The sequence below is a fragment of the Aptenodytes patagonicus genome, chromosome 3, assembly GCF_965638725.1.
Source record: "Aptenodytes patagonicus chromosome 3, bAptPat1.pri.cur, whole genome shotgun sequence".
In the NCBI taxonomy this organism is placed as follows: domain Eukaryota; kingdom Metazoa; phylum Chordata; class Aves; order Sphenisciformes; family Spheniscidae; genus Aptenodytes; species Aptenodytes patagonicus.
Window position 1 is genome coordinate 126,376,243 of NC_134951.1, and position 22,973 is coordinate 126,399,215.

Genomic DNA, 22,973 nt, shown 5'->3' on the forward strand with positions numbered 1-22,973 from the left:
CCTCTGAGTCACTCCATGGGTCCTGGAGATGACAAGGACCAGATTCTGTGGTCTGGCTCATACAGAGTTGGAGAACACATTAAAGAAAGAAGGATTTTTAGATGCATTCAACAGTGACCAAACTCTGCTCTCACTGAAACAATCGGGATATTTAGCATGATTTCAGGGCAAGCACAGCTAATCTGCAATGCTGTGAAAATCCCATCCCCAGGCCACAGTGCCTGACTGATAAAATACGAATCTATTTGGTCTACCGCATTTACAAATAACAAGGAAGACTTAGATTCTTAGTGACTCAGATCGTAGGAGTTACTCAGGATTTAGAGCAGCCAAGCTCTTCTAAATCATGATTTTATCTACATTATTTTTACGGTTCCATTACCAAACAGAAAATGGCCCTAAAATACCAATTTCTGCACTGTTTTAGCAAACAGATTATGGTTCACCAATTGCTGGCTAGACAGGAAAGAGAAAAAGAAGGACATACGCTTCTGAGTCAGGTGATTTTCCCTCTTCCTTGGTAAGGGCTAACAATTTTTGCTGGTAAAGCTTTAGCATACCTTTTCATTTTCCATCATATGCTTACGTTTTTTTTCCTGAAGAGTTGTTTCACTCGTTTTCACTTCTGCAATGTTAACATTTCTTAATCACCCCTGTAGAGTATAGCTGTCTGTTTTCAAGTCGGAGGACAGCACTTCCCTCTCAGCAGTCCGTGGACCACCACAAACTCATGTTGTTTCTATTCTTTCATATCAAAGAAACAGTGGAAATTGTGTTTTTGCTGAATTGACCCATTGGCTAATGAAGATCAGCAGATACAGAAACCTGACAAGAAAAACCTATATCCTCCCAGGTTAAGGCTTTCATCCCATGACCTTTTTTAACCTGGTCTGACCATCCTTGTTGCCTGTGAGGTGACAAAATAAGTCCTTACTGTTGTTAAGTAACAGCAGTCTACAGAGAAATTATCTTTTTAGCGCAATCTAGTGGACTCGAGGATGCAAACCATACGAAAGTGTGTTCTGTGCATGGTTATCTGGAGGCTGTCATCAGTCTATCTACATGAATGGAAGGGGAAAGAGGAGTAGCTTTTGAATGTCAATTTGGAATAGATAAAGCAAAGAGCTCCCATTTTATTAAACACAATTGAGTCATATAGAAATTGGAAGAAGGGAAAAAACCCCCAAAACATGTACTAATATCAATCGTAACTTGCTCGTCACACACAACTGTGTTTTACGTGGTGTGTTGGACAGAAATGAAGGGACTGTATACCTGCATGGAAAAAATACTTTGCCAAGGTAATGATGTTGACGTCACAATTCTTATCAAGGGCTATCAGCAGACAAAATGCAATGCTTAAAATTAACCTTTGAACACGAGCAGAAATGGTCATGTGTGCAAGTTAAATTAAGTGTCTGATTGCTGACACACTTGAGTATACAAGGTGGAGCTGTAGATTCCCACTACTCTGATATAGGTCAATCTTAAAAAGTCAACCCTTTACAAAGTTTGTTCTCACAGATGATCCATGATTCGCGCACGCTTAGAACAAACATAAAAGGGTGATAACTACTGAAAGACATTGATCTGTGTTTGGAGAGTCACAGTATACATCTTATAGCTGAGTAAAAATTTGCGTGTACTGTTATTTTCACAATGCTTATTTGGGCTTTACAAGCAATGTTCTGAAGATGAGCACACATATCTGGGGGAAAAAATTTGTGGAATTAACTCCTAGAAAAAAAAAAAATGATTGCACATTTCTTCTTTGGTATTGAGCGGCACAGCCCTATAGCAGAATTGTGTTTCATTTCATAGCAATCTCTGCTTTTATCTCATTTATCCCTATCTCAATACTTTAAAAACATTTTAATTTTATATGACACAGATGAATGTATATTACCTTTGCTATATCCTCTTGGAATGCCACCAAGTTCAAGTACGATATATTGACCAGGTCTGGACCATAGACAACAGTTATCATTCGATTTTCCAGTCGACCTCCCAGGTTCCCAGCATCCAAGAGTTCGCGCAGTTTGGGATCCTGCAGGTAAATACATTACAAAATAGTTAAAAATCTTTTCCAAATACTTATACTAAAAGAGGTGAATATTTTTGCAAATACTTCCATTTTGAAAACTTGTGTTATTTTGAACATTTTAAACACGATGGCACTAGGTTCTGATCCGGTTAATTAGTCATTAAAATATTTAAAGTTATTAACCTAGAATAAAAAGAAAATCACTACTGTAAATCCTTCAAAGCCTTTGAGCTCTGTATCGGTACAGTACAGACTAAAAGCTGTCCAGTTGATGGCTGCACATTCCTGTTCTCAGTTACTTTGCCGCAGAAGTTAAGCACACGTAAACTGTTTTGCTTGTCAAAATAACACAATCTGTCCAAAGGCTACTGGCCTCAGCAGAGAGATTCGCTATGATTTTAATGGATTTTAGATAAAGCTCAAAATGAGAACTTAGTTTTTCCTAAGGAATTAAGAAGACTGTCTGGAATTAACTGTCTTAAACAATATGAAATGAATAATGGAATTTCGGTGATTCCTTCCTCTTTCTTCTTCATGTCCAAAAGGCCATGCATTATTTAAATTATGAGATATATTCCATTTCTGTTTAGTTTTTAGTCTTTTTTCTGGTTTATATCCAATATAGAAATGACTACATAACATTTCTGTGATGGAAAGATATATTCAATGATTCTTATCAGCTAACAATAGCCTGAACCTCAGCTTCATTCTCACATAAGCATGTGAGAAACAATTTCAGGTTATTTTGCAACTCTACTAGTTTCTACTAGGCTGCAGTATTTCCAAGAAATGCACTCAGTGTTTTTCAAACTAAGAAAACTGCTTGGTCCTTGGCCTCAAGATGAAGTTTATAAAGGCAAAGACAGATGAAAAGAAGCCCTGCATGACTGAATTCAATCCTTTGAATACAGCCAGTATAATTTGAAAGCTCAGGTTTCCTAAAAGGCGAGATTTTTCAGTCTGGTACAAATACTAAGAAACGACCAGCAAATAGTATCACTATGGGATGACAGGTTCTGTGTAGAGATCAAATGATTTCAAAACTGACACAAATATATACTGCAGTTTACATTTCACTCTCACATGAGCCTTTTTTCCCCACCATCTGCGTATGTTTAGTGTTTATGCTACTGCTTAATATTTAATAACTTTTGAGTAAGAATCTAAATCTCCACCGACCGATACAAATTAGATTTAGTGTAACAGGATGATAAGCTTAAGATGATGAAAAGGGTAATTTTTCATGGATCTCTCAGGAAATCCTGTATCAACAAGACCTCAGCCTAAAGGGCATCTCCTGACTGGTATCACATCTGCTCGTAGGCAATGGAGTTATGCATATGTTCACCAAATACTTCACAAGGTTTAGGAGAGCATTTTGAAGTATGGCGTATTAACCGGAAAGAAACTACAAGGCTGTCTATCATAAAATGCTGAGCCTCATTAAATACTGGGTATGATGGCAAGCGTTGCAGGAAAACAGACAGAATAATCCTGTCTGAGGGTTCTGTAAAGAAGGAATATGATTGTGCTCTGAGACAAAGAAGATTTTGTGGGTAAACAAGTTAATGACAGGCTTTCACATAAGAGAAAAACAGAAGAGGGATATGAAAGTAGTAGTTGCGTTCCAGAGGTGGGAATCTGAAGGAGAAAGACCAAGAAATTGTGTTGATTTACATCTAGGAGAAAAGCTAGAGAAATGCCCTGAAGATGCTAAGTTAGCGATGGTGTATTACTAGATGGGTTACTTCCTCTTTTATTTACAAGCTGTATAATTTCTCTGGGAGATGAGAACACATCTGCTTTTTACTCTCTACCGTTTCAAACTCAAAATCAGACTGATAAACGCTTCTGCTGAGGGGCCTGTCTGGGAAGAGCATCATTCTTTCTGAACTCAAACTGAACAGGATTGTCTATCTGGTTTTATTCTCTTTCACATATTTGTCATTCCCTTCTTCCTTTCCCTGGCTGAACCTCTCGCTCACAGTTTCACTCTTGGTGATGAAATGCGATTGTAGCAACAAAAGAAGATAACCTTTTTCCTTCGTACTTATAGTCACCTATAGGATGTCTCTATGATGGATCATACTCTAGTTAGTCGAAGATACGCATTAGCCATGCATCACAGAATAAAAAAGAAACATATTTGAAATGGGATGTTTTTCGAAAGCAAATTCATCAGAAGAGAAGTTATCTGGGACTGGCTCAGTAAGGTTTTTAGAAGGGCAGAGGAAGTGGACAATCAGGCAATGCGAGTATGAATTTGGTCTTCCAAATCACAGAATTTTTCTCCAGGTTTTAAAGGCAAAAAATTAGACAGACCATCCTCTTTGGGTTGTTGGGTTGGGATGAGTAAAATGTTGAATTCTTCTATTCTGTTTAAGATTGTCTAACAAAGTTTGAAGCACACAGTCCCTTACAGCAATACGTCACCTGGCCGCCATCCAGCACCTATTAATAAAGGGCATACACTGCATATCCTGGGCTATCTCACAGTGTAACCCGCAATGTGCTCCACAGACTTAAAATAGATACTTTTATTATAAGTTCAGTGAAAGAGAATAATTTTGATACTAACAGGATTCACGCCCTTTCTGACCCCTGCCATGGGTGTATTTGCCCTTTAAGGGTGACAGCTGCATTTCCAGTTGTCAGTGACAACTTAGCCCTTAACTGATGATCTAGCTCATATTCTTTGGTCCTTAGATCTGAAGCTCTCAAACTTAGATAGCAAAGCACACTGTCAGCTCTTCGCATTCCTCATGAACAGCTCTGCTCCCTTATTACCGCACTTAGCTGCAAACACTACTAAGGAGATGAGCAAAATATCCTTTATCAAAATCTTGAAGACTATCGAAGCTCTCTGAATCAAAGCCCTTTTCAAAACGTCAGCAAGTTTTCCTGTGGAGATGATAGGAAAGCACATGGAAAAAAAACAAGCAGCAAGACCAAATTTAGCTTCTTTTATGCAAATCGGATTATTTTGATTTTGATAATTCCATTTTGAGGAACGAGACTGCACGTCTGCTGCTGTTTGGAGCTGCATTTGATGTACTGGCTCTTGAGCGGACAGATTGGTTTTTGGTGTAAGCTCTTTGCTAGACCGGGGCCTTATTATGAACATATTGAGCTCGGAGAGACATTCAGCAGAATTGTACCTATTGCATATTTATTATAGTCATTTTTCAAACACCTGAGCTACTGAAGCTCTATCATGTTAGGGAACATGCCCATGGGATGCTCAATAAACAGCAGGCTACTGACAGTGCCCATGTAACTCATCAAAGTTCTCTTTGTAGCACAAAGATTTATCAAGTCTGATGTTTTCTGGCAAAGCAGCATCCTTTTGCTTCTTTTACTCAAAAGGTCTAGGTGTCAGATTGCTTTTTCCCTTCCACTAAAGTCTAGCAGGAGCTTCAGCTCAAGGACTGGAGCTGCCTGAAGACTTGACCTGAAACCAGGTCAGGAAAGCCAGCGTTTCTGATGGGACGCCTCTGTGGTTAAAGGGCTGACAGATTCCCGGAGGGAGATGCAAATTGTGAGCAGGCAAATACAGAGGAGGTGACAAGGATGGCATTGGCAGCACAAACAGCTTCAGAATCCATTAAAAATAAGATTAACCATGTCCAATTGAGGCGAGAGTTGGCCAGAGGGCTATGCACTCATTTGGTAAAAAGCCCTCCCTATTTGGTTTTGCTGTCTTGACAAAACTACCAAAAGAAAATAAACCTTAAATCAATCCAAAACAGAAATAGCAAATAGAAAAAAATTAGTCAGAAACTTGGGGGGGGGGGGGAATAAAAGCTTATGGAATTCCTGTAACTTTCATGAACAAACGCTGAATAATGATGTTTTGTTAGAAACCAGGATCCTGTAGACGGATAAAAATAGATTCCAAAACTTTCTCCTGTTGTATTTTCCTTTCACTGGAAATCATAAAAATAATGTAAACTTAAAGAGGCTATTCAGCCACATTAATGACAATCTCTGCAAAGACCACTTTCAGCTGTGGTTGGTATTATTAAAACGTAGCTCCTAACACTCAAATTCCAATTAATGTGTGCTCTGCACATTACAGTAAATGCCATAACATCTTTTAATAGTATCCCCATCTCTTTTTTCTGAAAACTTGCAACACACCATCTGTCTGTTAAAATTTTCTGGTTTTTTAATACATTGCCATACGTATATATATAAAAGGCTGCCGTGCAGTTCAGTAAAACTCAAACACCGATTCAAACATACCAAGGTCAGCCAAGGTTTCACCTCAGATATATCGCACTACCTTTTGTTACTAATGCTTCTCAAAGCTGCCGCACCATCTCTGAGAGCAGCTGTCTCTGATCCCAGACCTACCTTAAACAGTAAAAGAATCTGTCCGATGCTAAAGGTTTTCCTCGGGGTTTAATGGCTACAGGCAACGTGAAGGCCAAACTGGATGATTATCAAAAGACTCAGCCAGAACTTCTGGGTTGCTAGAACAGCTGTGCAATTAAAGTACTATGGGAGATTTTTTGGTGTTTGAAGACATTAATTTACAATGTAAACAACCTAAAGGAGTCATTATAGACTAAACTACATGTATAGACTACATGCAGTGTGTACTAAATTATCTATACAACATTCACCCCTATGCGTGCAAAATGTCATATGCTCCCTGCCCCCAAACAGCTATCAACCAAAATAATTTTCTCATGCGTCTCATGCAGTAAAACATTGTCTTTAAGATGTCAATTGAGTCCTACTGAAGCTATAGGTATGAAAAGCATCCCAAAGCCTCCAAGAAGTAGATGTCTACAAAAAAAAAAAAACCCAAAACCCCAAAAGAAACCCCCACCAAACCCTATACGCAAACTCCCGTGTTTATCAGCTATTTACATTACTTCTGTCAATCTGACTTGCAATTTCCAGATGCTTTCTGTTTCTGGTACTAAAAATATGCCATGCTCCTTCCTTTAAAACACTATATTTAATGAAGCAAAAGTTTCAGTAAAGCAGGGTTGGGCAGAACTGTACATTTTGTTGCAGATTTTTGAACTATATTACATAGCTATATGGGTACTTCAGAATTCCCTAGACTCTGTATCTTAATCCCAAATTGTTATATTTGTGTCCTGATAACATCAGGACTGGAGAGGTTCAAAAAATTGGCATCAGAATTTCATCTTAGTTCCTTGCTCTTCAGAATAAGATTTCCAAGCATTCAAAACTGCATTTATATTTTTCTAGCTCTTTATGTATCCCAGGAGAGGGGACGTGAGGGGAAAAGAAGGGTAATTAGATAGCTACATGTACAAAGAGTTTTCCAGGAAACACTCAAGTTTGTGCTTAAATTAAATGAAGAACCTTGCTAAAATAGGACCTTACATTGTGACTCTGTCGAAGGCAAAACTCCCACAGATTTTCTTCAAATACAGCAAAGTCTTATCTCTTCAGGAATGCCTTATCACTGAGTGTTTATCAACAAAAGTGTATATACATACATGTATATATTTATAGCATGTATATACTTCATATATTTGACCCAGATTTCAAAACATCAGATCTTAACACTTAAAGCACCAGGTAAGTAGCTGTAGTAGGGGCAGTATGAATAAGAAACACTAAGTTTCTCTTAAAATCAGACCACTTACCCCTACGGCTAGCTGAGGACTTCAGCAGACTTCCCAAGCCCCGACTCCACTGAATTGATCCAACTGAACTCCGCAGTGCAAGCTGTCCAGCACAGAAAACCAAATAAGGGCAGGACTTACTTTCTGTATACCACATACATTCTATATATGAAGTGATTTGGTGCCATCTCTGGTAGCTAAAGCACGCAGTTCTGGTCTGCACGACTTCCTGGGTCCACGATGATACTTGAGAGTTGCTTCTTATCTTTGCCTCTACAGGTTAAGTGTCTCATCTTGTCCAGTCACTCCTCCTACAGCCAAGCAAGAAGTGAAGCACCTCCCTAGGCAGGTATTTCCCCACCTGTGTCACAGAGGGATAAACTACCCACCCGACAGTCTGTTGTCTGCCTAGTGAGTACAGGAGGTGGAGGCGCAAGCCGCCTACAGGAGATGTCTCACTGCTGGAGGTGAGAGAATCCCGCAGCAAGCGTCACACCCCAAATCTCTCCTTGCAAAGGGACCATCACTCTGCATTGCCTCTTAAGCAGCTATGAACTGCTGCAGTGCACCAGTGTGACCCTCAGAAACAAAATGCTCTTGCTAACTGGATTAAATTTACTGTTAACAATCCCAACACAGATTTCAAAGCTGGTTCAAATACCCTTTCTGTCACGCATCACCTAGCAACAGTACAGGACTAGAAACTTCCCATCAAGTGGATTGACAGACTCATCCTTCAAAGAAATGTGTGTTTCTTCTCTCTCTCCTTCCTTTGCTGAGACCAAAGTCAAAACTATCAATAGTTTATCTTTCAGCAATCCCTTTCACCATTTAGAGAATGTCCATACATGGGAATCACACCTACAAAACTCAATGACAGGATTTTGTCTGTCTTCCCTAATGACAGTCATGTGAAATGAATATACTCCAATTACTACATCAAAGATACTCAAAACAGTGTTCTCCAAACTCTCTTTTCTATTATTACACAGAATTCACAGGAAGTTTGATATTTAAATATATTCATTTATATCATCAAGCCGTTCTTGCCAAATTCATTATCATTAAACCAGAAATACATTTAGTCCAATAAAAAGAAAAACTGCACTATGGTTTTTAATACAAATATGTCTTCATACCTTTCGCAAAAGTGCATCCGATCAATATATGACCAAAATATTTGCAAATACTTATTCTTTGAATTTTTTCCTCATTTCTAGGGTTTCAGAATGGATTCCAAACTTTGCATATCACCATAGCTACCTATGCACAGAAACGGAGCCAATATCTTGTTTAAACCCCCGAGTCTTCAAGATACCATTTCTGTGCACACTAAGTCAGTGTGTACAAAACCAAAGGATGTTTCTTAAAAAATACCTCTCAGTGATCTAAACTGGTCGTAAGTTGACCATCTGCTCAGTTAATACGGTGGAATATTTCTAGAGTATAACACAGTATTAGGTAAAAGGAGGCAGAAAGGCTTTAGACGAAGAGCCAGTCCCTGAAGAAGGAGATCAGAGACATCCACTGCCTTCTAGGACAGATCTTGCTTGGTACCTGCAGCAATAGCGAATGCCTCGGATGCAACTAAAACCCAAGGGCTACTCTTTCCATAGAAATTATCAGGGATGAAAGGATACCATAAATCATACATTAAACAGTCAATCCCGATTAACTCTCTCTGTGAAACACTTATTCCAGAACAACAATTTCTTTTCCCAAAATAGCTTAATCCAATTCCATGCTTGAAGTGAGAACATCAATACATCCAGTTTACCAGGAATAGGTTATGAAAAATAATAAAGCTACTTCTTTTTCGATGATGTAAAACTTTTGAGGAAGAGAGAAAATGTGCCGGCAAAAAGCATACTTTTGTTCAGTAGAGAAATGAGAGGTAAGCAAACTTATACCTGTACAAATGATATTTAACTTCGGAGAGGACTGTGTCGATACGCATTTGCAAATATAATTCTAACTGAGTTCTGAAAATGCAGGATGAATTCAGAGATTTCACGTTGACTTTCTACAATAACCACCTAGAAGACATGGGATATTTAAAAACATAAGATGTTATTAATCGGTATTTTTATAATACTTATGGACACCCAAAAAACCCCGTTGAGTATTATGTCAGCAACCAGGTCAAGGGGACAGAACTCATCCTCAGCAAGTTCGCAGACGACACCAACTGGAGGGAGCAGCTGATGTGCTGGAGAGCACGGCTGACAGGTCCCTTCCAACCTACAATTTTCTACGACGCCATGATTTCTGTACCAGACACGACCACTTGTGTCATAAGAATTTACCGGAGACAAACGCTATGCACTTACTGATAGATACTCGGCACCAGCTTTGCTGAAGATGCTATTTCTCCTTACAGTACAAAATCAGATTGACTTCTGGGGGAAAGGGAGGGATATATCCAAATAATGATTTCAACTTCAATGCCGTATTCTGTGAAAACAGGATTTTATGTAAAATATAAAGAGAATGAATTGTACGTGCTAAGGAAAAGCCCGGGGACAAAAATAGGGCCACCTCATTCCTCTTTTTCTGACCTTTGCCACAGTTCAAGTGATCCAAATCCAGCTTCCCTGGGTCTCTCATGCTCTCATGACAGAACATTAGGCCAATACTCAGCCTGCATCTTTGTTTAGTTCTCCTTCTAAATGTCCATATTTCTCGGAATTTTTTTTAGGTTCATGGTATTTAAGTTTTAAATTGATTGCAAGACTCTGTGTTCTAACAAAAAAACAAGTGACAGCACAAATCATCTAAGTAAAATCAGACCAAATGTGGTATTTTTCAGTCCTTTTGGATGTGATTGTGATTAACATGAAAGTACTTTATATCACACACTGTACATCTTAATTTAAATGACAATTTAAAAAAGGCAACATACCTAGAAGCTACAACCATGCACAATCTTCCTCTAGATGTTTTTTAACTCACTAACATTTTCATTGATTTTTATTAGCCACAGATGGTTCATTATTTTAAAAATGACCTTTAAGCACACACATTTCTTTTCACTGCTTTTCCTTTCTCAAAATACTTTGAGATTTTCTTCAATATAATTTTAAAGGAAGAGATGAAGAGATAGCGGAGAAAAGAAACTTCTCTTACTTTCATGTACTTTCGTTAACTCATTTTCTTTGGTCTGTATGAGACTATTGGAACTATAAAAAGTCTTAAAATGAAATGATTTCTACAGCAGTTTGCACAGCACGTAAGGGCAGGAATAGCTGGAACAGCAGCTTAATTTTCACTTATCTATAAATCTCGCACGCATTGTTCTTCCAATTCTGAATTGCTGCGTAGAATTCTTTTAATAGGGTTACTTCAGAGGTTGAGGTACAATCAGCTATTCATTTATACATCGTTTGTAAAAATCTAAGATGCTTGGAATGAGCTGAATGAGAAGTATTGCATGAATGCCCGCTATGCTTTTTGGAGTGCTCCATAAGGGCTGGAGTACGATCACTTGCATTTTAATGCATTTTTTTAGCTGGTGGAAGTATGTACATCCAGACGGTCTGTAATGCTGAATGCACCAACTACCCACCCCATTTAAAAATAACAGATGAAACACAGAAAGCTATAATTGAAAACATCTGACTAACGAGCTGTTTATTATTGCAACATTTCAGTCACACTCATCAGGAGAAAAAAAGAAAAAAAAAAAGAGATGTCTTGGCCATGCTAGCATTATTTTTTTTTCCATCTTACCTGTTTGAGAGACATGTTTTGCTATAATTTTTTCAATCACAAAGTCATACGGGATGCTTACTGGTAAAGGTTTCAATTTACCGGATTTTAGTTATTGTAAAACCCCACTATTCCCATTACCTTCAAGTATTTAATTCTAGGAAACTCATTTGCAGTATAGCAAAGAAAAATAAGCCATTTCAATGATGATGCAGCAACAGTCGTAATTTTTTGTTTCTTGGACTGTACCGGATACTCAGCTCTTACAAATCAGACCGCAAGCTTACAACAGACTCTTAATGGCACATCTATTTAACTACTGACTGCCAACGACAAGTTCTCGTGCACTGTCACTTGTCACAAAACCGTCACTACATCTTATTACGTATCAGTAACAATAATTCAGAAGTAGAAATATATTTAGACTCTTGACATTTGATAATTGGTGCAAAATTAGCTAGCACAGATGAACTTCTTTCCTGCAGATCTCAACAGAGTTGTCCCGGCTCATGGCGACTGTCCAGCTCAATGGGAATCGGAGCCAGGGTACCACAAAGGCAAGGGAGCACTCATTAGCTGAATGGTGCCTTGACTCTGAAAACATAACTACGACCATAAAATCAGCTGAAAAGCCACATGGCAAAAGGCAAAATCATACAGCAGATGCCACTGCTTCGGATGGTAAAGTTAAGAGAGAGGAAATAATATATAATCAAAACAAATAATTTAAGATTGCTTTTTAAAAGTTGGCCGGCTTCAATTTACTCCAGAGAGGATGATCTTCTGTAAGTACATTTTAACTTTTTATAGAAATATCTTACAGAAAAAGACTAGAAATGGATTCCTGTTTTAGAAGACAACATGACTACTGAAAAAAAAGAAGTAAAACCTACAAGGAGTATGAGTAAGAACTACAAATATGTTTTTTTGGCTGAGGAGAGAGAAAACAATGAATAAACACAGAAACTGGATTTGGGTGGGTTTATGACAGATTAATTTTACTACCTGTGAAAGTACAGGAAATGTGTTCAGTCATTGCTAGGAAAAGAACATCCAAACACTAATGTCTTTGGCAAGCAGCTGCAGAGAGAAGGAATTCTTCAAAGGATGCCATGGACATTATTTTAAGCAGTTGGTTTTGTACTCTATGGTTTTGAGAAATAATCGATGAAGGGGATATAAAAAGGGTGGCTGGATCGATCGGAGATCAGACTTGAAGAACAACATAACACATAACTTGGAGAACAGTCCTGATGGAACTCCTGAGTCCTACGTACTTGTGAGCAGCCAGACAATGTGAGAATACCAAGATAAAGATGATGGAAAATCAGTGCAAGAAAGTAGTGATGGAAATGGTCCCAAAAGAAAACAGACTATATGGCATGAGGTCCACATGAAGAACTATCCAGATGCAGACACTCTGGGGCAGCGCGCAACTTCGTGCATCTGAATTATTCACATGTGTTGTAGAACTGAAATTCGCTCATAAATACATGTCTCCACCTATACATTTGCGGGTATGGAGTATTAAGACAACTACATTTAGAAGTAGTGTCAGCAATAATTCCCAACTCGGTCCTTCAAGCTTCTCCACTTCTATTAGCTTTTCTTATGGTTCACAGGAAAACCCACAGGGGCAATAGTTGTTGCCCTTTAGAAAGCAGACAATACTCAGATAACATCTCTTCAGTTAAAAATACAACTGCGTCCTTGATGTCCATTGATTGTTCTTTCCCACAGCGGAAATAATTAAACGGTACTTTGGGAAAGTGCAAGGAGCCAAAGGATATTTGCCACCTCAAAACCTTGCATGATCCTGAAAACTTTGAAAACCCTCGTCTAAGTACCAATACCAGCCGATGCACTGAAATTAAGTGATAACTGGAATTCTGCGTTAACTCACATCCTTAATAACTCTCCTCACTTCAAAGACGCCAACCTGGATTTACAGTAGTTGAGAAAGGGTAAAAATTGGCACAGGAATTTTAACAGTTATTAATTATTTTTAAACATGCCTTGTACAAACCATGGCAGCTTGCAAAGAATTCAATTTCTTACACTTTGAAGGTGCATCAGCACTTCTTTTCCTAATATCACTTGCTAAGTGCCAGAGAGACTTCTAGTTATCCAAGAATTTAATGAACTACATCCAACAATTTAAGGCTGTTTCATTTAGATAAGAGGCTTTCCAACTTAAAGGATAAAACAGCCTTTAAGGCAGTGGAAAATAAAACACATTTTGGTGTGTATAAACTACCCAAGCAGTTAGTTACTTCTAAAAATCCCATTTTAGCTGGGGGAAGTTGAGTAAATAGGCTTGGCACACAGACTGCAGAGCAGAAGAGCACACGGGAGGCTGGAAAGTCCTGCACAAAACTCCAGGCCACACTTTGTGCTCCCCTCTTTGCCGTGTTTCCCAAGGATCCCCAGTGGAGTATTTGACTGAGCAAAACTATGCACGCCAGGGTTTGACCAAAATATTTCTGAAAGGTTATGAAGTCCAATGCTTTTTGAAAAGGGAATTAAAAATATTCTGTGCACATAAGATTATGGCACTGAGGGTACACTTTATCCAGTTGGATCCCTTCCAACACATCCTTGGAAAAACAAATAGTTACAATGCACGCAATTTGGAAAGGAATATTCTGCAAATATGAGAATATCCTACATGTCACTTCCCCAAAACAACATGGGTTTTAAAGTACAGTTTGCATAAAGATGTATCTTAAGTGGACACTAACTTCAAGACAGAACGTAATAGCTTCTCTAAAATATTTCTGTTGTTGGAGCTACATTTTCGGCTATTTTAAAACAGGAGGCTGGTGCTTATGCAGTAATTTTTTTTTTTTTTTCCATTCAGCCTTATCAGACAAACCAAATTGCGCAAAGCATTTGCCCGCAGAAAACATTAGCGAAAGATAACGGTCCTTTTGACGTGACGAACCAGTGAGGTGTAATATAAAGACCACACTCACTCACGACATGAATGCTAGTCTGCAGATGATTTAACATGATATTTAAATATACTAAATCATGTAAGATGTGGCTTTTGCTCTGCAAGACCTCTGTGTTTCTGAAACACTCTTTTGTCTCTCCTACTAAGGTGGGGAACTGTTGCACTCGCAGTGCAAAGCCAATTTCAACAACGATCAGCTGCCAGCAAGGAGCAGGAGACAGGAAGATCGGCTGAAAGCGCAGCAGATTGATGAAGCCAGGGTTTAGGCTAAAGCTGAAAGGATTTAAGGGGTTTGGATCAGACCGTCAGGGAATGAGATGCACGGTTAAATCCCTGATGCTGCAACTTGCTAAAATTGCTTATCCAGAAACACACACAACTCACTCTGTGCAACAGGCTGTAGGATCAAGCAAAGACAACTTGACCTTGATCTCCAACAGCAATCGTAATTCGGCTCTACCACACAGTTCTTATGTTTTACAGCACATTATAATAATGCGTTAATACTTTGCATTTCTTGAGTTCTTTTTTTCCCTCCTTTTTTCCCCATCCTTTAACAGGAAATAAGGAAACAAACACAAAACCTGGAGATCTCGTGTGAAAAAGAGGTCAAAAATACTGAATTTCAGTGTCTTCATTTCCTCCCTGTGTAAATTGAGTTTTTCTCTCTTTTGCTGCTCTTTAAGTCTACTGAATTTCTTTTTTCTTATATTCCCATCAACAGCTCTTGCCGCACTGAAAGTGTTAACAGAGCAGAAGCCTTTTTTTCTTTAAATCATTTTTAGAAAGAGAAATAAATGTATGCTTCATGCTTACACATCTGAAGTGACTCTGAAGTGATGAAGCATACAATCTCATCGCATTAACAGGAATAGAGTTAAGACTTTCCCTTTCTTGCAAGATTATGTAGCTGAGGATGCTACTTCGAAAAGCCAGAAGAACCCAGCCCCATATTGGCTTGCAGTAGGAGTATACCTTGCAATAGAAAATGGCACAATGCCCTTTATGTATTTATACCTCCTGGAATTTAAAAGCATCAAGATATAGCTGGCTAGTAATTCTGTCAGCGTGGTAGTGCTTCCCACTGACCACATCCGAGGCCCCCTCGTCATGCAAGGAGTTCGGGAGGGGATGCTGCAGTTTAACAATCCCCCACCAAGCAGCTGGGGGGGATGTCATGTCATATATGTGTGTGTTTATATATATTTATTTCTCTATTGCCTCCTCCCCCAGTGCAGCCTTTCCTTCCAGTGTTATCACTGTTTTCTCCTCTCCGGTGGTGGAGGCGTTACTATATTATTTTTCTTCCTAGCTTTCAACGTATAATGTCTCCAAAGATGACGCAGAGGTGACATCCGTATGCCTCTGCTATGAGGCAGAAGTAACGTGTCTTAGGTCTGCTAAACATTTAAGTACCCTTTGAAGATTTAGGAAGGTGACAATTTCAAGTCTGTGGAAACGTATGCGACTGCTGAACGCGGCATGTATAGAAAACCATGCAGCAAATGCTCCGCTGATGTGAAATAATGGCATCTGTTTGCCCCAGGTCAGGGCCTCACATCACTTCAATACTGAATTGCACACTTGGACTGCTCCGGTCTAGCCTTATTGTTGTACATAAATAGATCCTAAGAGCTAATGCGGTGCACTGCATTTCTATTCTTTGCAATGTGTATGCAATATACAGTCTTACCCTGTGGTTTTTCAGCATATAAGAAAAAGCTTGGTGTTTTGTTATTTTTTTTATAACTACAGAAAGTCTATGGAAGCTTTCTGTAATTTTCTGTTACATTTAACTCTTCAAGGGAGACTTCTTATAGAAAACTGTATCCCAATAGTACTTTGAAAAACTCTTCTAAGTCTGAAATCAGATCTTTACAGCAGCCTTGCTAACAGGGCTACCTGGAATGACAGTGACTCCCAAGCACTAACACATGCAAAACGGGTGACTTACCCCACGAACAAAACAAACCCCCTACAGATAAAAATCTTGTGTGTAATGGATTGATATTATAAAGAAAGAGATCAATAGTGCCTGGAGTCAGCCTGAATGCTTAAATTAACGACTCCCCAAAATAGCAGTAATACAAGGCCACGTGGCATGTGCTGGCACCTACCTGAGACTACAGAGCGTGAGCAATACAGGGTCAAAGTCATCGAGGGACCTTTTTTTCCCTTTTCCCTATTTTCCATACCATTTAGATACTTAAATAGGTTAGGGTTTGTTTGATTTGGTTGTTTTTTTTGAAAAAAGGACCTAAATTCATGTCTTTGGCAATCTGGAATCCTTTGAGAATATTGTATATTATTTATATTTATATAATAAAATATATACATACTTATATAACAACTTATATCAGCACCACGATCTGTTTTTAATCTTTATACACTGTAGTGGTGCTTGTGGCATCTGCCCCTTTCTCTGACTGTTTGAAAGTGGCTACTCACTGTGCAAGCACAAGTAACAACAGGGAGTAAATTCTCAATAAATTTTTAAATGTCTATTTTGATTTTGTTTTTAATCCTGTCTCATAACTAAGCTACTAGAGGAAGGGAACAACAATACATTTTGAAAGAGGGCTAAACGTAACATTGGGAAACTTACTATTTGGGCAGGACGAAAAGTACAGCCTTACACCTTCCCTTGGAAAAATACCGTGCCCGATAAAACAAATGGTGAATGGAAGTATGCTTGAGCAAAGTTCTGGGCAGAATTCCCCGAAGAAATTTATTTTTGGCTTATCAAGTTTCTAATTTCTTTTTTAAACCAGGCTACTGAATAGGTATAAATCTCCTGAATGGCATGAAACTCACTATAGAGACAGAAACTTTTAGACTACAGTAGATGTCATCTACCCAGATATCTGACCTACTGAGTCCTTCAACTGCAATTCTAATGAGATACTACAGTAGCTTGTCCAAAATCAGCATCGTATTGATGTTTGACGGATTTAAAAAATTTTTAAAAACCACAACCAACCAAAAAAAAACCCCAACCTACCACCGCTGGTATTTTCAGTATTAACACAAAAGAACAGAGACATTTAAATTATAATGGAGAAAATTTAAATTATAGAAAGTTAGGACGATTGACACAAATAAACTTACTACTGCCCCCAAACCAGTTTGCTATAGCCTACTATTTTGCCGGAATCCTTAGCAAACACATCTTAGTATCACAGATTTAGTTTCTTGATGTTTTCCATCATTTAGCACCATCAGGCAGCTTACAGCCTAATCTGATACAGCTTTTCTCTGCCAGCCCTTAATAAAATGGAATTTTCATGTTCTTCATTTTATCTTTGCTCAGCCTTCAAACTCTGGAAACTTGATCTTTATTTTTTTGATACCATGCCTGGCTTGTCATTCTCTGAAAACAAGTGCAGTACAGAGAGTCTCATTCAGCTGTCTAAAGAGCAACTGCATTGGATGGTCTCACAGAATAAAGAGTGACACACAGAAAAAAATTAGATCAAAATTAATAGTATGTTGGAATAAATAAAAAAAAATTGTTTGAAATTTTTTAATGCGTACATTTCCTTTTTAAAAAAAAGCACTTGCAAATGGCAAGTCTACAGCAATCTAAGATGACATTTTTGAGACTAGTATTGGGTCAGTTTTTGCCTCAGTGCCTGACTCCTTTCTGCTGCCATTTTGCAAGCCATTTGAGTTTTTGTTTGCTTTTTCTATCCGTAAAACATGTCTAATGATACCCATGTCTTCTGTCAACGGTTCTGTGATCTATAAAGCTGGGAAGTGCTATCTAAGCTCTTGATTCATTTGGTACCTTCCAATGAAAAGCTCCACTCTTCTTGACAGATCTAAAGTGCATAATATCTAATAATATCCTCCTCCATCTTCCTGACAGTGCCTCTTCTCAAACTCTCTTTTAATTTCTTTAGTTTTTATTCTTTGGATCTTACTCAGCCTTGATTTGTTATCCCAAACTTCATAAATCTACATCATTCTTCTTAGAAGTTAAGGAAAATCACAGCCCAATTCTTAGCTGTTGGCCACACTTGCTCCAAGAGTGTGAGGGGAATACGTATACAACCTACGCTAGGCATGTAATCCCAGAGAGGTTACCAGAGAGACGGTTCTCCCAGATCAGTTATTTAGTGTTATATGATAATACTCGAATGCCCTCAATTCCCTGGACATCCCATTGGAGTCAGGAGGCTTGGCTCAGATCAGACCCTTGCGGTGCCACACATGGAGACTCTGCACCTTCTTTCAGAAACCCATAAATGTAACAGCAAGTTCATGCTCCAGTGAAAGGAATGAGATAGATGGATAAGGAAAGCACGGAGCACAGCAAACTTATTTGCTTTTTACGGCACTCAGTCCCGATATGCAAGCCAGTGCCTTTGAGATGAGCAATCTGCTCCGGAAGGATGCCCGCTGACTTCATGAACTAGGAAGAGAAACTAATGAACTGAACAGATCTCAGCTAATTTTGTGATAAGGAGAAAACGGAAATCTTGCACCTTAAAAAATAAGGAAAAGAAAAAGACTTTCTTAGACACATTGGCATGAGTTTTCTGCTGCTTCTCTTGAGACCTCCTCCAAGATCCTTTCCAGACAATGAAGTACGCTTACCATTTCAAGGGAAAACAAATGTCTATTGAAAAACAAGTTCCTATTTTTTAAAAGCTCAGAGCAGCTCAACATGCTTTTTCCCCTCAGATCAAGTGTCAGCAGCAGTTGAGCAAATACCTGACCATAGCATATTTTATTAGATCAACTGCCAGGCAAATTCTCATTTGCCTTTAAAAAAAACCACAGCCACACACAAAAAAGGGAAGAAAAGAAAAGCAAAATAGGAAGGACTTTTCTAGGTGGATTTCTATGAACATTGTTTAAAAAAGCTTCTAAATACTAAATTAATGCCATTAATGGAAGCACTATGCAAGCAGACTTAAGAGATGCTGAATGTAACATACAAATATAGCCTAGGGACTGGCTGACCACCTGCGGTGTGAGCAGCCCATGCTGCGAACCATATCCATCTACCTTCTGGTTCATTTTGCTGTGTCTAGACAGAAGTGGTATAAAACATTTACAAGGTAATGCAGCAAAATTACAGAATAAAATGTGAATTTAAAACTTTGCTCAGAAAGTAGCTCACAGATTAGCATACTGCGTGGCTCAAGTATCAATATATGTTCAGCACGCACTAAAGGACAGCCCTGGGGTTCACCTTGTCCTCCAAACCCCCAAGCCATCAGGACAGAGGAGCTGCTGGAGCCCACCACAGCTCCCCCCTTGCCTACACGTTCAGTCTGCTCTCAAAGCAAGGATATGCTCTCTTAAATGTCACCTTGCAACTACAGGGAAGGTAGCTGTGGGGTGTCCAGCTGTCCTGCAAAACAGGCATGGCTTTAGGACACCAGTTCTAATGACATCCAGGTGTTGTACATGCAAATGTGGTGCCATCCTACCCAGTGAACGGGAAGGGGTGTGTTCAGGACTTCAGTGTAGCGACTGATGGACTTTGAGAATAAAAGAGCGTTTGGGATGAGCTACGCTGGTACTCTTTCAGAAACGAAGCTGTACCATGGGGAACAAACTGTATTAGCGCTTGCTTTTGTGAATAATCCCATTGATTTTAACATGAAAGCCTGAATGAGTAAGTCCCACATTCACATGACAACAAAGAAAAGCAGATGCCCACAGAATACAGGAAGAGTTAGGTGGGTGTAGGCTGCTTTTATGTGATGTTCTTAGACTATAATAGTCATGGGGCGATGGCTTCCCACCGATGAAAGAGTAATCAGGCAATACTGAATCAAGCCACGAAGAAGCAAAATGTCTGCTCCTTCCTCCTCTTGCTCTAATGGTGCTGGTTTCTCCTGTGATCTTTAGCGGGAGCTTTGCAGAAGAGGAGAATGAGTCCAGAACAAGGCGAGAGGTAAGTATTATGAGTTGCAGTTTATCCTGAAATGTCTGCTCTAACTCCTGTTGATGGCGGGAGCTGTGCACACACCCAAGGTGTAACCGGGCTGGCCAGCTCAGCAAAACACTGAAGCAGATGTTTAACTGAAGCACCTGAGTGGTCCCGTTAAAATCAGTGTACTGCAGATTCACAAGTAAGATGTCCAGAAATTTCACTTTGGGTTTGTTTGGTTTTTTTAAAGGACTTTAATTATATTTACATTTACTGTAAGAACTCTACATTTCCAGTGTGGCTTGAACAGGCTTTCATATAAAGAAAACCAGGTTTTTTTCTTGTTTTAATGTACCTGTTTCTGACATATTTCTTTTTCAAAGGTGTGACATTTTAACACGGGCTTACGAAAAAAGAAATGCTATTTAGAGAAGGGTATACATTTTTGTAAGAGCTCTGATTTAAAAGGAGCTGAAAATAAGCCCTTAAAATCTTTGAAGAATTATATTGCTCAGGTACAAAATACTGAGAAAACTGATTATTTTTCAGGCAGCAGAAGAAACGAGTAAGTGGCTTTGATATTTGTAAGACAAAGTCACTTGGTTTTTCCTTTCCAAGCCTTAAATATTCTTATCTGAAGGTAGCAAGAAGCCTCTCCATGTTATTAGACACAAAGAATGAAGTATTTCGTAGGAGAAACAGAAAGGTTTTCTGTTAACCCACGTGTTGTCTGGGAAGAAAGCAGTGGAAAAGGGGATGGGGAGGATGGCTCACACGCCTGAGACAGTTTTTCCAATTAAGACATTTTGCAAGTGTAATTTTTTAATAGACTTTTAACCTGACTCAGATAAACCCGAGACCCAGACCTGCCCTCACCAGGGGTTTGTTCTTGGAATTAATATGGGCCATTTTCTAGAACGAGAGAAATAATGTTTAAGAAAGATGAATTCTTAGAGAAGAACTAATTTTAGCACTAAGATTCAAGAATGTGGCCAGTATACTTTGTGGACGGTAAAGAAATGCTAAACAAATAAGATTCCTGTCAACATACCAGTAAGTATAAGGAATGCTCTCAGAAGGTTTTTCAGAAAATTAGGGTCGTGGGTCTGAACCCGTGTCCCTAATTCACTCCCTTTTACGTCTCAGTACCGCAAGATACAAATATTAGTTCCGACTCCTTGGTAAAAATTGAGCTTAACAGGGCAGGACCTGTGTCCGTGGACTTCTACTGACCCTCAGCCTCACTGAGATTGCATGGAAGCAAAACGGAACACTTGCTCTGCAATCACTGCGGTTTCACCAGGGCTTTAGCACCTACCCCAAGCAGCGGCTGCCACTCACTCACCTGAAAGTCTTTCCCAACTGGTTTCCCAATCTTGTCTGGACCTTTTCTGCCCATTATTCTTTCTGTATCACTACTTCTTGGCATATGCTTTGCTATCTCAAGTGATCAGCTTACAATATACATGAGTCTCATTTAGGCTTCTGTATTGCTGACTTCATGTTTGTGTATCTTAATCAATAATCTCCGCATACTCAAGGAAAGCTGTAATGGGAAAATCCAGGTAGGCTGGCCCGTGTCAAATATGGTTATACCTGAATCTGTGCACTTTCAGAATGAAGAAGGAACTACGCCTGCCGTGCAGTTGGATGGAGATTTTTGTCACTAGCTCTGGCACTGGTTTATTTCCAGGTACACCAGCACTTATAAACACAGCGAGGGTGCACATGACTATATATCCTATGACAGAGTTGCAATTTAGAAAGCCAACATTTGCCAAAAGGAATCGATTTTAAAATTCATTTTGTGAGAGAAAAAGTAGCATCTTAGATAACATCACCATCTACGATACCACGGACATACACATTAGGAAGTTAGAACTTTCAGGGTGGTATTTCTTCTATTTTTTGCCAAGAATTTCCTCCTCGATGCTGTATTGCAGTTCTTTTTTCAAATTTCTTTTAAGAGCCACCACATACTTAATTTGCCTGGATCATTGTTTCAGCCCACGTGGCTCCTGCTACATTCTGTCTCCTGTGAATTTCAGCAGCTGGCATCCTTGACTTTCTTTGGTTGAAAGGACAATTAAATATACACCATTTAATCAGCCTACATATGCTACAGTTTTCCTTTACGCTAACTGTTAGGGTATAATAGCTTGGCCTTTATTTGCAGCTAACAGTCTCATAATTGTTTTTGATAAAATAATGCAGTGTTTGTTCAGCTCTGCAAAACAGAAATACATAAAAATGCAAGCCAAAGGAGTTATGTGGACAGCTATTAAGTGGAACCAAGAAGGGTTCAGCAGCTGATCTCTTCTTGTCACTATCGCATTAAATTAGCATATTTATTGAACTTCTAAAAGGGGAATATGAATTTTAAAGTACTTCAAAGTATACCAAGTCATTAGAATGTCATTTACTATTATTTATCCACATGTTACCGCACCTCAGTCTTTGTTTACTACTATTTCAGTTTCATATTCACAACACTGTCAACCCCAAGCATTCAAAAGCCACGAGTCACCTCCCTTTCAATGAGAGAAGCTACTTAAAATCCAGGAGATACATTATTATTGTTATTGCTGTTATTGAAAGAGCCTAGATGATTACCTCGGGCTCAATATTTAGCTGCTAAATAGCTAAAATTATGGGAAATTAACTTAATTTCATGAAACAGGATGGCTAACAATTGAGGTTCTTAAATGTTTAATGACCTCAGGCATGGGAACTTTAAGGAGCAAAATAACTCTTGACTCAATAGGA

The 22,973-nt window shown here is 38.9% G+C and overlaps 1 protein-coding gene across 3 annotated transcripts in view; it reads right to left on the reverse strand.

Moving 5' to 3' along the window:
* The window catches only part of PLCB1 (phospholipase C beta 1), a 412,203-nt gene that overhangs the window by 161,732 nt on the left and 227,498 nt on the right, over positions 1 to 22,973 (reverse strand). For all 3 annotated transcript variants that reach the window (XM_076335119.1, XM_076335120.1, XM_076335121.1), the window contains exon 4: positions 1,907 to 2,047. In XM_076335119.1, the coding sequence (XP_076191234.1) occupies positions 1,907 to 2,047 (141 nt within the window). The remainder of the gene's footprint in view (positions 1 to 1,906; positions 2,048 to 22,973) is intronic.